At 37.7% G+C, this 17,276-nt stretch overlaps 1 protein-coding gene and 1 long non-coding RNA gene across 2 annotated transcripts; one reads left to right on the top strand and one right to left on the bottom strand.

Annotated features, from left to right (window-relative positions):
• Window position 1: 1 nt before the first annotated feature.
• Window positions 2–2,612, bottom strand: LOC137173648 (caspase recruitment domain-containing protein 8-like). The gene is made up of 2 exons (XM_067578566.1): window positions 2,543–2,612; window positions 2–1,941 (listed from the first exon to the last, which is right to left on the bottom strand). The coding sequence occupies exon 2, from the start codon at window positions 1,845–1,847 to the stop codon at window positions 6–8; it is 1,842 nt and encodes a 613-aa protein (XP_067434667.1). The 5' UTR covers window positions 1,848–1,941; window positions 2,543–2,612; the 3' UTR covers window positions 2–5.
• A 4,261-nt stretch (window positions 2,613–6,873) lies between these two features.
• On the top strand, window positions 6,874–16,424 carry LOC137173486 (uncharacterized). The gene is made up of 4 exons (XR_010925188.1): window positions 6,874–8,082; window positions 9,026–9,231; window positions 15,466–15,558; window positions 15,825–16,424. It is a non-coding gene; the product is annotated as an uncharacterized lncRNA (long non-coding RNA).
• Window positions 16,425–17,276: the final 852 nt, after the last annotated feature.

Below are 17,276 nucleotides of genomic sequence, written 5' to 3'. Positions count from 1 at the left end.
GTGCTTCACATCAACCCGAGATGTTTACAGAGGAAGGGGTCTTCCTCACAGAGAAACTCAATCATCTCTGAACTCGCAGCTTCACCTTTCTTCGTCACCGTGTCGATGACAAAACGAGCCTTGTCTCTTTTGTTTTGCATCTCATCCGCTAACTCTCTCTCAGAGTCAGTTATCACCTTTTTCTCAAACATCTTGTCCAGCAGACTTTTGAGAACAGGTCCTGATATCCCATCGATGAAGCTGGTCCATATGTTCTTCAGCCTCTCGTTTGAAAGGAGACTCCGAGCACACTGTCCTTGGGGCTTTGTTACTCCAGTGGACTGAAGAGAAACCTGGCTTTCCCAGACACAGCAGGAGCTGTTCTTATCTTTTAAAAAAAGTTGAATATTTTTCATGATTGTTTTTAATTTCACCTGGAATGATGGGAAGTAGTCGATGTAGTACTCCTCATCAAATTCTGCTACTGTTGGTTGAACTAGAACTGAGTCGTCTTCAGGACTAGTGGACAGTCTGTACTTATGCTTTGGGAACAGTGTACAGTTGGGACATATGTCGATGTACCACTCGATGAACCTCCCATCAGCTGATTCGTTCCTCATGCGCTTCACATCACGCAGCACGACGTTCCTTGGTAGCAACAACACATTGAGGAGAGATTCTGGATCAGGATCAGTCGGGGGTCTGTAGAACAGCAGCACCAGTGCTCGGACCGGTTTAGGAGGACAGTCTTCATCCTTGACATTACCGAAACCAGAAAACCCTGTGATGTTTATAATGACATGAGTCTCTGTTATCTGATGAGGAGTAATAAACTCGATGCCCTCATCATCCACATGAGCAACTGACAAGAATTCACATCCACCTGTGGAGCGGATCTCACAGTGTGGGAGATGAAGCTGACACACAGACTGCTGGAGACATTTGATGTCAAACAGGGGTCCCGCAGGCGTCTTGTGATGTTGGGCCAGTAGTCTGCGGTTCCAAGAGACAATCCTGTAAACCACGTCCCCTTCTCCCTCCATGTGAAATACCAGACCTGTCACACTGCACTGGTACAGGCCTGGACGGGAGCAGTGGAACCTGTAGGTTTCCTCATTTTCATCAACAGTGATATCAGGTGTAAACTCCTCAAAGTTGTCTTTTAACAACATGTCAGGTAAGCTCTTTGCTCGAGTTAAGTTCTTGTTCTTTGTAGAGGTTATTTGACTGAGTGAGGGCACGCTGTGAGAACAAGGCAAGCAGCTGAAGTCTCGTCTACTCCAATCAGGACTGAGGTGAGAATGGGTTGGCAAGGTCTCAGGGACAGACTCAGCTATAACAGGTGCTGTCATTTCCACCAGGGCTTCATGTATAAAAGAAGTCTCCTGGGACAGATTAGGGTCTCCTGGGAGAGACTGCCTGAAAGATTTGTCATGTTGAAGATGAGCAATTTGAGGAGGCGGATGGGGGAGAAAAGAAGGTGCACATGCTGCAGTAGCCACAGGGGGGCGCGATAGTGTGCTTGACTGACTGACTCTTCTGGGGGAAGATTTGTAATTTAAAGCAGAGGACAGAGCATTCCTGATCACTCTGGCCGCCCCGCTGAAACAAGATGTTTTTCTTTTTGTTCTTATATATGATCTAGTTTTAAGGCTAGACCCTACCCGTATGTCACCATGAGCACTAATCACTACGACTTCTGTGTCTTCTGTGTGTGAAGTGTCATTCATCCACTGTAGTTCTTCACTGCGTTCATCTGACTCATTCTCCTTCTCCTCTGAAGTGTTTTCTTCTTCTTTTTCTGATGCTCCTTCTTCATCCCCAGCTGAACAGAACAAACACTTAATTCTCCTTTTTTGACGTCCCATCCTGTTTCCCTTAGAATACTACAAGATTTTTAAAAACTGTTCATCAACTCTCATCTTCTTTGTGCTTTAGTGTTTTTATTTGCTCCCACATAACCTGAAACAAAGTAGAGCATATAAAATTAAAATCTACCATAAGTATTTCCAGTTTATTTAAATGGTAAATGGACTGCATTTATAGTGTCACTTTACAACTTGGTGGAGCTGCAACAATTAGAGCCTGCAAATATTAATCAGCAACTATTTTGATAATTGAATAATTATTTTTGTCACTCTCTAACTTAAAAATGCCAGTAATTTGCTGGTTTCAACTTCTCAAGTGTGTACTTTTCCTTAAAATAATTAAGAAAATAATTGTCAGACTTATTGATAATGAAAATAATAGTTGTTTGTAGCCTTACAGTGCTATGATGCAATAATTCTACCTTGCCCTCAGTCTTCTCTTTGCAGTTTAATACAACACAACTTTACAACAAATGAGCTCAATATAAACTAAAACTATTAAAGTCTGAAAACTAGATTTTGACACAGAGTTCCTCTTTAAGACCAGGACCACAAGATACTTTTAATTCCTGATAGCTCATGAGGTATTACATGAATTAATTTGTGTGTAAATTCATGATAATTCCTATACCCTGACTATAAAGTGTTAACAATTATTAGATATATTCCTACCATCAATTTAATTTTGGACTCACCCGATGAACTGCACAGGACGAGTCTTCTTTCTTCACAAATGAATGAATGTGAAGCTCTTTCACACACGGTATGTCATCCGCTTTCTCATTAACTGTATCTCCTCCCCCATTCCAGGTTTTTCTGTAAATGACTCATCTGACGAAAGGTGTAGATTTGAGTTAATCTTTGATTAGGAAATCTTTTATTGGACGGCCAAAATAAACCGTTGTATAAGTTCTTTGTCTCTCTTTCCTTATTCATATGCACACATATATACACATTAAGTCTCTCCCTTCTGTATATGTATGTAGTTTATTTTATTGAATATGTATTTTCTGATATAATTTACTTTAAACCATGATTTTTTTCTGTAATTGCAAACAAATATTTTCCTTTTTTAATTAATATAATTCTGTTTCAAGCAAATAAAAATAAATGGTTAATAACCTGCAGGTAATGTGCTCCTCACTTTAAACCAACTATCTCCTATAAGCCATTTTCAAACCTCACCTGAGATTCTGTCTTTCTGTTTTTTGATATGGCTGACACAACACTATTTTTAAATCATGTTAAAAAAAACTTCTACTTGTGTTATTTTTTTCATTTGACACCTGAATTCATGGTTAGATATTTCACTGTGACATCAGAGCTCACCTGCTGCTGACGGGATTTTCATAATAACATCATAAAATAATTCCTGTTATTCACAAAAAATACATTGTAAAAGGTATTTTCAATTCATTTCAATTCACCTATTAATGAATGAATGAATATTTATTTTCGTGTCTGTGTCTTACGTCCCATCCCTCATGAAATCATTCAGACATATTAATCAACAAACAAACAAACATTCCAGCATGTAAACCCACCAGCATCAAACAGCACAACACATTAACATCATCCAGATATGAACAGCCTGCATACAAATATCCCAGGAGATATCCAGCACTGGAAATTAAACAAAACAAAACAGTCCACATATGCATCCATTAATATCAAACACTATTAATATGATCCAGCTCATAGTCTGTAATCAATATAGAGAAAAGAACTTGAATCTATCATAAGTCATTTTTCTCCTCCTAGTCCATGCTTTAAAATATATTCAGAAAATGCAAAAATATCATTAACCTACACCTAAATCTGGAACATGAACTTTTTGAAATAATATTTGTCATAAATCATGACATAAAGGACAGTAGAGAATGAAATAACGTTCACAATGTTCACAGATTCTTTCATGTTCAACCACACCGCTGTATCTTTCAGTTTTGATCTTGGTAATATAACACATCTTATCTGTGCACTACTGATAATGTTATAGATAAAGTTAATAATGTTAATAAATAATGTTCATGTCATAAATGATATGCAGTAATAATCTGCTCCTGGGCCACTCATGGAAAAGGGAAACGGTGACATTAAATGGTAAATATTTCTCCCACTAATTTCAAAAAGAAAAAGCTTGGATGTTATTTACGCTTAAAAAGGAAATTATTTTTGGGAAGCAGTTTTGCCCTCAGTAATAAAGTTGTTTAATAAAATGACATGTCTGAGTTATGACCACAAATTAGTCAACAACAGCTTACACCTGAAATTTAAATATTATTTTGACTGTTAAGTTTGCCCAGTGAAGACGTTTCCAATTCTGCGGTTAAATACTTACTTCAGATTTACCATCTTTCATTCATCACCAACTACTACCGCCAGGCTGCAGCTAATCGACATGCACTGTACTCTGTAATGCAGTTTGAAGTTGAGAGCTGTCAGATCACTTTTCATCCTAAACAAACATATCTGGCAGCTCTGCGTAGATTTATGTGTAAAATGTGGAATTAAAGGCAAGATCGTTTGAGATTTAGAAGAAAATTGTCAGAGACAGTTCAGCAAAATCATGGCTGAACAAACCTGCTATGGGACCCCGGGAAAAACAATGTTGTTGGGCCCCCACTGACCCCCCTGTACCTGGTAGGACTCCAGAGCTGAAATAATTGATGAATCGATTGATAGAAAATGAATAGGTAAACATTTTGATAAGTGATTAAACATTCAATTAAATTTCAAGCAAAAAATGTCAAAAATTCTCCATTAGCTGCTTCTCAAATGTGAATATTTGCTAGTTTCCCCAGTTTTCTGACTAACTGTTGGTCAGACAAAACAAGTCATCTGAATATGTTCACTTGGGCTTCAGGGAATAGTGATCGTCATTTTTCATTATTTTCTGACATTTTTTACACTGAACAATCAAGATTATGAAAGAAAATAACAGTACTCTTATGATGGGATAATACTACCTGTCCCCCAGTTTTCTGTGTGCAGTTTGATAAAACACAACTTTACAACAAATGAACACAATATTAAGTAAAACTAGTTAAGTCTTCAAAGTCTTGAGTCCTTCTTCAAGACCATAACGTGGAGGATGTCACAGAGAATTAATAAAATTATTTAAACTCAAATGATGTGGAGTAAACATTTGCAGTTACCTACTTTCCCTGGTTGGTAATATAACATAGCTTTGCTTGACATTGGTAGGGACAAACCCAAATCTATGCCCACACATCTGACTCATGCATGCGGTGTCATGAAAAAAGATTACTCAATCAGTTCAGGGCAACACTAAAGACCTGCATGTATTTCTCTGAATTGAAGTATCTGAAATACCAAAAATTGTGAGTGATGCATATATAGTCCCACTTCTAGACTTGTAGGAGACACTTTTTGTTGTGTGCTCTCTGCACTGTATAATGACAATAACTTGAATGGAAATTTGAAAAAATTGAAAATGAAAAGTTTAAAGAAATACAGGCCTGTGACAAAGTTATAGATATATTCAGACGTATTTCCCAAGAATGAGTGACCTTACACAAATAAATTAAATAAAAACTTCTAAGTCTTTAACATACAGTACTGGGTAAAAGTTTTAGGCTCTTTAGATGTTTAGATTCTTCTCCGTAATGCAGCAGCATCATGGAGGCGTCTGATCATCTGCAGCAGGACAACGAGCCCAAACATCCAGCCAGAGTCATAAAGAACTATCTTCATCAACAAGAAGAACAAGGAGTCCTGCAACAGATGGTCTCTGATCTCAACATCATGGAGTCAGTCTGGGATTAACATGAAGAGACAGAAGCAGCTGAGACGCCGAAATCCACAGAAGAAGAACTGTGGCAACTTCTCCAAGATGCAGGAACAACTGACAACTGATTCACTTTAAGTTTCTGCTGATAGGTTACTCAAGTTTGTAAGTTAATTGATCAAAACTGTTTACTGCATTGTTTACAAAAGCATCCTCACTTTAGTTTAAGAGCATAAAACTTTTGCACAGTACTGTATATCAGAAAAATAAAACCACCACAACTCAACTGTCTCTATAAGCATGTTGAGGGAACAAAAACAAGCTCCAATAAACTGACTGTACACTACCTGCCCGGCACCCATCAGCAAACAGACACAGTTAGAGACTAGCTGGTGAAGAACATGTAGCAGTTCTAGATATTTTTCTCAGGAGTTGGCGGAGACCAAACCAGAGCTAAAAGGAGAATAAATATTGGACTTTCATTCATCAAGTGAACACAAACATGACTCCAGCTCAGTGATTATAATGTTGCTCTCAGTCTGCTGGATGTTGTAGAAGCCAACAAGAACTGGTTGTCATGACGGTATCAACTAACAGGATCTACTGAGGATGTCCCTCAGACATCCAGGAGACTATTTTAAAGGGACCTTACTTTGTTTACAGCATTACAACACGAAAAACAACAATCCTTATTACTTATTCAGGATCAAGCAAGTAAATATGCTTTTTTTCTGTTCATGTTCACCAGCAAATGTATATTTTCTTCTTATCAATATCATATACTGCATTGTTTCACATGTGACTGCTTTTATATCAGTTTGTGAAGCTGAACTGAAAAATCTAACTGGACTTCAATCAAGTGTTATCACCTTCAAAACTGAACAAGCTATTGTTGTATTTTAGATCCAACTAATAATTAACCTGACTTTATGATACCATGACTATGAGGTTCAGTGTTTTCCAAATGCTTGAACTATATACTGGTACAACCATTAGTACATCCTGTCACAGCAGTAAAGAATTCCTCACACACGTTAGTGAACTTTTGAACTTTTTGTACAGTGTTTTATTTTCTCCTACCAATCATCAAAGTGAAACAAATGTTTGTTTCTTGTGAAGAAAGTCAGATATTATCTGTTCAAGACTCATACAACAGGTCTGAACTCTTAAATGAAATAAAATGAAACAAATTAAACTTTTAACAAATTTTCATAAATCATGTGTCTCTAAGGAACAAATCTGTTGGTACAAGTGGTTCTTGCATGAGGCCCAATGAAGAAGTGGGAAATACAGTTTATGTTGACCTGCTGGTTAGAAACTGATCATCCTGTAACTGATGTGCAAGTAAATAACTTTATTATGTTCCTTGTGTGCTTGGAGCTCAGAAGATTTTACTAAATGGTTACAAATATTTATGAATTTATTTCTTTTAATTTGCACTTTCATGTGTTTTATATTTGGGCTCAGTGCTACTTGATATACTGTATGTGCTCTAATGTTTCTGTTTCTTTTCTGTCACACAGCAGGATGCTTACATGGGTTTCTGATTTTTTATTCTGTAATCATTTTAATCTGGAAAGCATCATTCATATTGACATGTGCAACACATGCTTATTTTAAAAAAGATTAGTAATTTCATTTCAAATTCTGAAGGTAGCTATAATAAAGGCTGTAAATCCACCTTAAAAATATCGGAAGCTGTCTCCTAATACATTTTTCTTAGACCACAACTTGAAACTGTATATGTAGCATCCATGCGTTTTTTCCTTGTGAAGGTGTCATTTGTAGATCTAGTTTTTCTTCTCTAAACATTAAGACCCAAAGTGAGTCACAGTCAGTTTATGTTCAACAAAATTCAAGGCCCTCATTGCAGTCCTACTGCTCCCTCTAGTCATTAGGTCACTCCAACATTTCTACAGGTCAAAGGGAACAAAGAGCAAAAAGCAGAGATAAAATGGGTGAATAAAGAGGGACCTCAATATGAGTAAAGCTTTACAATGGTTTACATTTTTTTTTTTTTAGCAATATGTGAGAGATGTGTGAAAGACTGGGATTTGATGCTAGGACTCAACAGTTCAAGCAAGGCTTGAGCTTTGATAATATGGATGAAGGGATGTACGACCTTAAAATAGTTGAAAAAACATATAAATGTAAACATAGAAAATGTCTCTATAGTCTCTGTGCTTCAGACAGGTCAAGAAAATGTGAGCAGATTCAAATGAATGTCGTACAATCATTGGATGAATCAGGCTGTGGGGAGATGATCTCGACCAATGATATTGTTTGAGTTCTGGGGGCGGGTCCTCCCGGCGTGATTCATCCAATGACTGCGCAACATTCAATTGTTTGCATTTACGCGCACTTTGTTGATCTGCCTGAAGCGCAGAGACTACAGAGAGAAAATTTCTCTGGATAAAGTAACACAAGTCATTTCCCAAGACTGTTGTTTTAAAGATGATGATTCACATTCAGCTTTCAGTAAAGGTAAGGTAATCATTTTGTTTTTCTCTTTAACATGAAGTTTCGTATAAAGAGAGCTATAAACTGAACTTGTCATGAGTTGAGCTAACACCAAGGGCAGCAGAGAGGGAAAGTGAGATAGTAGCATTCAAGGCTAGCTACAACTTGACATAACTAAAGCGTTGATGTTGCATGAGTGCCACATTTTAAAATGTATGTGGAGTCAGCAGTGCTAATGTTAGCATTTGCTTTTTGTATGCATTAAGTAACATTAAGTCTGTGTGGCTTCAGATGACATAGCGTTATGCCAGTCCTAATGAAGCTATTAACGTTAGCCTTGAATCAGAATCTCATAGCAGTCATAGTAACGTTAAATAAATTACATTTGTCAGTTGACCATTTACATGTTTCAGCTCCTATTCTGTCCTGCAAACATTAAATAAAAGGCTGTGACAAGTTGTGACCAGAGAAAGACTTTAAGTGACAGCTAGTATGCTAGTGTTAATAAGTTTAGCCAGTTAGCTTGATAAGTTACTAATATTATTTATTAAAGAAACATCAGACCGCCAAGCTGCTCCTATTTACTGCTAGTAAATACGTTACCAGTAACCTGCTGTCTACCGACTAAGTTAGTGTTGGTGTGAAGAACACACAATGAAACACAATGCAGTAAGATTTACAGTGTGGTAGTTAAATGAGTGTGGTGTGTGTAAAGTGCTGTGTAAGTGTGTGTGTGTGTGTGTGTACTGTGCAGACAGGCAATTAGTGTTCATTTTTCATAAGCCTGGTTGTCTGGTGGAAAAACCTGTCTCGGAGCCTGCTGGTCCGGGCTTTGAGGCTTGGAAAATAATAGAACACCTCAAAATATGTATGTTTTAATGTAATGTTAGTATATCAATGTGTCACAAATTTATTGATAAAATAAGTATTTTCATCATGATAATTATTTGAACTTTGCATCCCCCAGCCTCTTCCTGAGTTGTTTTGCATCGCTGGCATGGTTTTCCCAGGCACAGCCTTCACATACGGCCTGCATGGTTATTTGAAGGTTCCGGGCCTCAACATCCCCATGGTCATACCCAGCCTCACCACCCTGCAGGAGGGCATTCTCAGCCAGGGGAAAGCCAAGTGGAGTTTAACCCTTAGATGCATAATTAGTTAAAAAATGACCCGGTGAGGTTGTTTTCTTGAAATATCTTCGTAATGAAAAATTGTTATCATTTCATATTCCAGGTATTCCTCAAAAAACATGTTTTTGATATGATGCCATTTACATTTTTAACTTACCTTTTATACATTTTAAGAAATTGTAGTTTTTGTATTACTACCCCAAGCTTCCATAAGTGGGTCAAAAATGACCCGCATGCATTTTCTATGGAATCCAATGGGAACCTTTGATTCTTATCAACTGTGGCTGTCAGGAATAAATTAACTGACAGACTATATCAGAAGTGTCACCCCTCAGGAAGATTATTTTACACAGCAAGAGCTGATACGTGTAAGTATTATCTTCATATAATATTGTGTGTGTGTCTTTCATGACTGTTATTATTTATCAACAAATTAGCCTACTTTATAACTAGCTAACACTAGCTAGCTAACTAAGATAGCTAACATTACTATACGTATTGTGTGTGTGTGTGTGTGTGTGTGTGCGTGCGTGCGTGTCATTCATGATTGTTGTGTGAAAGAGTATGTTATTATTATTCATCAACGAATTAGCCTACTTTATAACTAGCTAACACTAGCTAGCTAACTAAACTAGCTAACATTACTATATGTAGTGTGTGTGTGTGTGTGTGAGTGTATTTATTTATATAGCTACATATTGATCTATTGAAAACATTACTCTTATGTTTCCTCATCCAAGGTGTCATGGCTGCTAGATACACAGCTGAAATGGTCCTAGAGATGCTGGATGATGGAGAGGCAGTAACAGGGTTGGACTCCGAGTCTGAAATTTCTGATGATGAGGACCCAGACTATTGTCCAGGTGGCAGTGGCAGTCGTCCACCTGGAAATCCAACTGAACAGGATCAATCTGACTCAGTGAGCTGTTTTGGAGTCCTCTACATAATCCCATGTACAATGCCACTATGGCTGTTGGAAGATTTGAAGACATTCGCCGTACCTTGCACTTCGATGATAAGAGGACCAGAGCCGACTGGAAACAGACCATATGGCAGCCTTCCGCTATGTATGGGACCTGTTCCTGGTCAACTGCAGACAGCGATTCATCCCCAGTGATTGTGTCACTGTGGACAAACAGCTTGTGCCATTCAGGGGTAGGTGCAAGTTTCTACAGTACATGCCAAGCAAGCCTGCCAAGTACGGCCTAAAGATCTTCTGGGTTTGTGATGCACGCATCCCCTATGCAATAGATGGTATAGTTTACACAGGGCAACAACCAGGGGAAGAAGTTCAGAAGAATCTGGGGGAAAACATTGTCCAGCAGTTGTATAGTAGATTTAGAAACACAGGTCGCAACATCACCGTGGATAACTTTTTCACCAGTGTGCCTCTTGCGCAGCATCTCCTGGAGAAGGATCTCACTATTGTGGGATTATGTATTCTCTACGTCAGAACAAGCCAGACATCCCTCCTCGGATGAAGCCTTCCAAGTCCAGGGAGGTTCACAGCACAGAGTTTGGATTCAACGACAACCTTACCATGGTCAGCTATGTCAGAAAGAAAGGAAAAGCTGTTGTGCTCCTGAGCACGATGCACCACGACAAAGTAGTGGATGAAAATAGCAGAAAGAAAAAAACAGAAGTGATCACATTTTACAACAAGATGAAAGGAGGTGTAGACACCACTGACCAGATGGTTGACACAGAGGTGGCCCATGGTGCTGTGGTACAACATAATTGACATCGCCACCCTGAATGCCTACACCTTTTTCACGGCTCAGCACCCAGAATTCAAGAGCGGCATCACCAATGCATGACGGCTCTTCCTCAAAGAGCTGTCAAAGGAGCTTGTCACACCACACATGAGGAGTCAACTGGAAGGCTGCCCCCAACTGCAAGCCCCGATTATTGAAGCAATGGAAAGGTATGGGGTGACAAAAGCCACAACCCAGCCACAGGAAAGAAGCAGAGTCAACAATAGGTGTGGGAAATGCAATGTACCTGTGTGCAATGATCACAGCCAGAAACAGGTAGTTTGTCTGAACTGCATACAGTGATGAGACAAGAAGGCAAAACAGGGAAAAGAGAGAGGAACTGTCAATGACTGGACAGTTACACACATACATACACACAAACACACACACAGACAGACACACACACACACACACACACACACACACACACACACACACACACACACACACACAATGGATGTTCACATTTTTCTATTGCTGTTCTGGGTAATTTTCTTTTTCAAAAATGTTAAAAAGTGAAAAATAAAGATATTTCAACATGAAATCATTCTTGTGTGGTCCTAAATATAATACTAAATATTATACAAGTGATTATTCTTAACCAAAATGACAAAAATGGCATAAAAACACATTGATTCTAATATGGGTCATTTTTGACCCACTTATGGAAGAGTGTAGGGTCCAGTCACTCGTGCATCTAAGGGTTGAGGAACTGCTTCTGGGTGCTACACTGCATGACCCAGGCCTACTATCTGTTTACCAGGTGTGTGCACTAGCTCATTCATTATATAGATCAGTGGCTAAACCGCACTGTCACGCTGGAACTATTGCATGACATAGGGCTAGGTAGAGAGAGCGTGATGAAAACTGGAGGAAACTCGGATCATATCAACACTAACGCACCTCAGAAGCGCTGTGTGTAAGCATTTTGGATTTTACTCTATCAATGGCAAAATTATTGATAAAGATAAGGCTGTTTGCCGACTTTGTATGAAGCAACTACTTTACAGTAACGTTACCACAACAACAAATGGAGTGACCTGTTAGCTTCTCACCCAAGCGAGGCTAAAGAATCAGAGCACCAGCAGCTACACAACCTTGCCCAACTGTCTATTTTTTGCCTATAAATTACATAATGATAATGTTCTATATAATTTGAATGAATTCCATAGCACTGTGAATTCATTCAAAGTGACAGCCGTAGTGCGTATGCTGCACAGGAGTTGGACCTGCTTTTCTGCTGCTCTGTTCATTTAAGCTTCAAGTCTATTTTTTCCCAACCCTGCACTTCAGAAAGTGCAGGGTTGGGAAAGAAATCTATACATAATTATGTTAAACAAATTTTGGCCATCTGCACCAAGATTTCAGTTTCAATCGATAGGCTAGATGATCATTAATTTAGAGAATTTTCACTGTATTGATGATAGGGATTTAATCACATTATTTTATATATAATGTGTATATTTGTTGTTTGTTTTTTATTTTAAAGTTTGTTTTTTATTTTTGCAAGTCAAAAACTGAAAATCACTCTCTTGCCTAAAGCTTGTTAACTGGTTCCAAATGTAGAGACTACTACATCACTCCAAATTAAGCATCCCAACACAGGATATCAGTCTGTTTTACAAATGGTTTTAAGATTTTGTTGATCACATTTAAAGAACAGCTTGTTCTGACCCCAACCTTAATTTCAGACCATCTTAAACCCTTAATGTCCCTGCACTAAAAGAGGCAAACTTTGATCATGCTCAATTTCTGTTCAAGCAGCAAACTGCACTCCTTAAGAGCGCCAGCCTCATGGCTCCCCTCTGCCGCTGCTGTGAGGGTCTGAGGCAAAGTTGCCATTGTGCGTACATTGAAAAAAATACCGGCAACAACGTTGACACCTGTTGGTGTGCAGGTACTTTTAAGAGCATGATACATATTTTCTGCTTTTGTATTCTCAGGACAAGGCTTGTTGAGGCTCATTGCAGAGGATCATAGCCATCGTTGTAATTGTGAAAGGAAGTGGGTGACTTTCAACTTTCCTATGAACTTGGGGCTTTTTTAGCACGCAGATTCACCTATTTCCATGGCCAAGGAAAGTTCAATAAATATTTGTCAGAGGTTGGGGACTCGAGTCGCAAATTTGAGGACTCGCGACTTGGTTGACTAACACTTATAAGACTCGACTTGACTTTGACTTGAGGCAGATGACTCGAAAAGACTTGACAGTTTTTATTTAGCTGAATTGCCTATTTACATTATTGTAGATATTGAGCATGAACAGCTAACGTTTTGAGACATGAAAGGGTGGCTTCTAGTGAAGTGTGTGCAACCCAGGCTTTGAAAACAGTGTCTAGCAAGACCTAGAAAACAATGCAAGACAGGATTGAGCTCAAAGCTTGTTGAAAGCATTTTCCCATACCTGCGCTGATTTTCTCTCAAGCTTAATATTACCAGACTGTTTCTGATTCAGACAAGACAGCTTATGAATATACAGCTTTTCATGACAGAGCTTCACTGTTCTGTTCGCAGTCCCTCACTACTTCAAAGTCAATGTAACTCAACCACAGCAGAATGGTCTCTTTCTCTTTAATCAACCGTGTGACAAATGCAATCCTTCAAGATCAGGCAAACATGGTATTTTTCCTTTATGATGCTTGATGTTTGAATAATTCCAGTGTTCTAAATTAATGGATGTATTAGTCTACACAATCCACAGCAGAAAAAAGTAATCATCAGATTCGTTGTGCAAGAGCCAAATGCGGGTAGATTTTCCATTTGGTGAGTAAATATACCAAAGTAGTCATGTGTTGCAGACAGAGCCTCAGGCTGTAGTATATCTTGCAGTTTTTTTTTTATTTGTGCACTTTACAACCACAACAAAGCAGACTGTGTAGCTTACAGTCCATCAGAATATCTTTGCTGCTGTTAAAACCCATTAGCTTTGTGCTAACTACTGCAACTGGAGGAAGTTCCTCTTCTTCTACTACTTCTGCTTCAAAACTCTCACCTTATTAAAAGGCACAACCTGGTGGCAGAATGGCAGAAGTCATACAACATATCCACACACATTAATACTGCATAAAATACAAAATGATGAACCCTAGATCCTGGAAAACATGTTGGATCAGATTATTTATTTTTGTTCCAATAGTTAATTGATGTGAAGTTAATTTATAAAGTTAATCAACCTGCATGATGTTCTTTAGTTTTATGTTGACATTCCAAATTGTAGTTGATTTACCCCCCCCCCCCCCCCCCCAAAACAACAACAACAACAACAACAACAACAACAACAACAACAAAAAACAAGGTATGAACTGAACCATAAATAGTTGTCTTCATGAATCCTAACCATAGCCATCCCTAGTTGTAGAGACTAACTAAGATGTGCAGTTCTCTCATGACATGGCTTGCCATTGTAACCTTTTCTCTTGTGGTTTAAGTGCTTCTTTCATGGTGACTGACTTGTGACTTAATTGACTTTTCTTGCTTGACATTTAGCATTGACTTGACTTGGCTTACTTGAGTCTAAGTCACAGTGAGAGTCACAGTGATTTAAGACTTGCTTGAGCTTTTAAGGTTAAGACTTGAGACTTGCTTGTGACTTGCACATGTGTAACTTACTCCCACTTCTGATATTTGTGAACATGAACTACTTTCTCCCAAAGCCACAAACCAGAGACGTAAGACTCAAATTTGTGATGCCATCCGCAATAAAGTCTGGAGCTGCTTCATATACAATGAATGTGAGACTAATTTTGTAGTAATTTTTTAATACCCAAATAAGCTTTAGTCTATAGTAAACTTTCATATCTGAAACATAAAATTTACCCGTATACTAGGCTTGGGCAATGTCTACAGAATTACTTTGTAAAGCAAGCAGTAAAAGTAATTTATGATATATTCTGGTTATTAAACATCTTGAAATCTCATACATCTCAAATGGGGATCTGTATTGAATGGATTGCACAATATTGTAAAATGATTTTGTACATTCAGAACTCCATGTATTAATGTGAAATGTCTGCAGATATATTGGGGAGTTGCTTGCAATTACTGTCATATTATGTTTATATAAAGTAAACCCTATCCATTAATGGGAAAAGCCAGTAAATATATTGGAGAGTTGATTTTAATTACCGTCAAAAAATGTTTAAATAATGTATACTCCATACATTTATGGGAGAAGCCTGAAAATATATTGGAGAGCTGTTTGTAATTACTGTTAAATAATGTTTATATAAAGTTAACCTCATACATTAATGGGGAAATGTATGTAGATATATTTGATAGTTGCTTTTAAATACTATCAAATAATGTTAGTAAAGTAATGATTATTAAAATTATGTTTTGTAAACTATTATCACATGATCTTATTGTTTTGTACAGTATAAAACCAACATTTACCAGGGATCTACTGTAAATAGATTGGATAATCACATAAAATAAAAGCTTAAAGCTCTCAAGATACTATTAATGGGTGTTAAAGGAGGGTAATTTGAATGTAATTTTACATAATTTTTCTGTTTTACATCCAGAAATCTGTACTGGAGTTCTTGTGGATGGATTGGATAATCCTATGAATTTACCAAAGATTACTGTATGAAAAGAAGAGTCTTCATTTAAATTAGGTAATTTTAAGGTAGTTCTGCAATCTTTTCCATTTTTTGTGCAGATTTATACATTTGTTTAACATTCTAGCAATGTTTTATAATAAGATTTTATTTTATAATGGTTGGACTGTAAAAATGTAGACAATGTCCAAAGTAAATATCTGTATTTTAAAAATAAATCTCTGTAGAATAACTTAAGTTTTTTTTACTGTTATTTGACGGTAAGTGTTTGGCAACTTTTGCTGCCAGACTTTTTACCATTTTTTATGATTTTTTTTTTACAGTGTGGGAGCCAGTCCCCACACTCTGCACACAGGTGATCTGCATAAACCCTCCAATCAACCCAGACATGGAACTATCCGAATTCGGAACGGGGAGACAGTGAAATGATAGCAAGTCCCACAAATGGATGACTGCTACACATTTAAGAGGCTGCTACAAGGTAATGAATGAGATTTATGGTTGAAAAATGACATGAGCCCCATTTTGATGAAAAGTTCCAGGTACTTTGGACTCAGAGGAGCTAAACTGGGAACTTTAAGTCCCTGCTGTGCATCCTGTTTGCGTTTCCACCGCATCTGAGGAACCAGGTAGATCATGCAAATTAGACCCATGAGGAATTTAAAAATGACAGCTGTTCTTGAAACACAGGATTCACACAAAACACAGATTTTTTTGTATTGATATGTTTATTTGAAATATACAAAGTATAAGACAAATGAATAGCAAATGCAAATGAATAGAAGTAGTATTAGGATGACCAATTTGCATCTTCTGTTGGTATATTTAACATCTCATTTAAGATGTCATCAGGCCTGCATGCTTTTTTGTGTTGCAGAACCTTCAGTTTGTCTTCCAGTTCCAATTCTGTGATGGGGTGATCCAGTGGGGTCTGATAATTCTCAAGAACTCTTTCAAGATCTTTCAGTTATCCTGAAATCTGTTCTTGAGCTTAATTGTTTGGAGGTTTTCTATAGAGATCTTCTAAATGATTTTTCCATGTATCTCCATTTTAAATGGACTATTTGTTGTAATGTTTCTTGGCAAATAAGTTCCCATTTTCCCAAAATTTATTTGACCCCAGAGACTCTTCAATTAATTGTAATTGGTTTTGTAGATATCGTTCATTTGCTCTCAATGTGTTTTTATATTGTTTTGGAGTCTCACAATAACTAAGGTGGAGCTTCTGGCTGCCTGGATTGTTTTTGGTTTGAGACTTTTCTTCCTAATGGATCTGCAGTCTGAATCAAATCAACTTTATTTATTCATTTTCTTTGGTTGTTTTGTTTTTCATTTTAAGTTTGATAATGAGGCCCGATGATCAAATATGTGGTTAATGTTTACCAGACACAGCTCTACACCTTCTGTATTCTTGAGGATAGATCTGGACCAGAAGGGAGCCTAAAAGAGACTGGATTTCTAGACTGACCGTTGCTTCCTGGTACTGCTCCCGGCTGTTTTGTGCCCATCTGTATCACTTCTTTATTTTGTACAGATAGAGATCACAACCTCCAGCTGATGAGAGAAGAAGAAACAACAAAGGTCATAAAACTTTTATAAAAATTACAAAGCATCAAGCATGAAGCAAAAAAGAAACCTCTTGAAGTGCAAATTGTTCCCAGTAAAGCAGCACTGTTTTAACTTCCAGCTGACAGTTATTGAACTGGTGAAAATGTGTCACATGATGTTACATATGTAACTGACATACATGTTGCCTGAAGAAAAGCACAGAGGCT

This window comes from Thunnus thynnus, chromosome 21 (genome assembly GCF_963924715.1).
Source record: "Thunnus thynnus chromosome 21, fThuThy2.1, whole genome shotgun sequence".
Lineage (NCBI taxonomy): Eukaryota > Metazoa > Chordata > Actinopteri > Scombriformes > Scombridae > Thunnus > Thunnus thynnus.
Note: the sequence above shows the minus strand (reverse complement) of the source record. Positions and strands in the feature narration are given on the sequence as shown.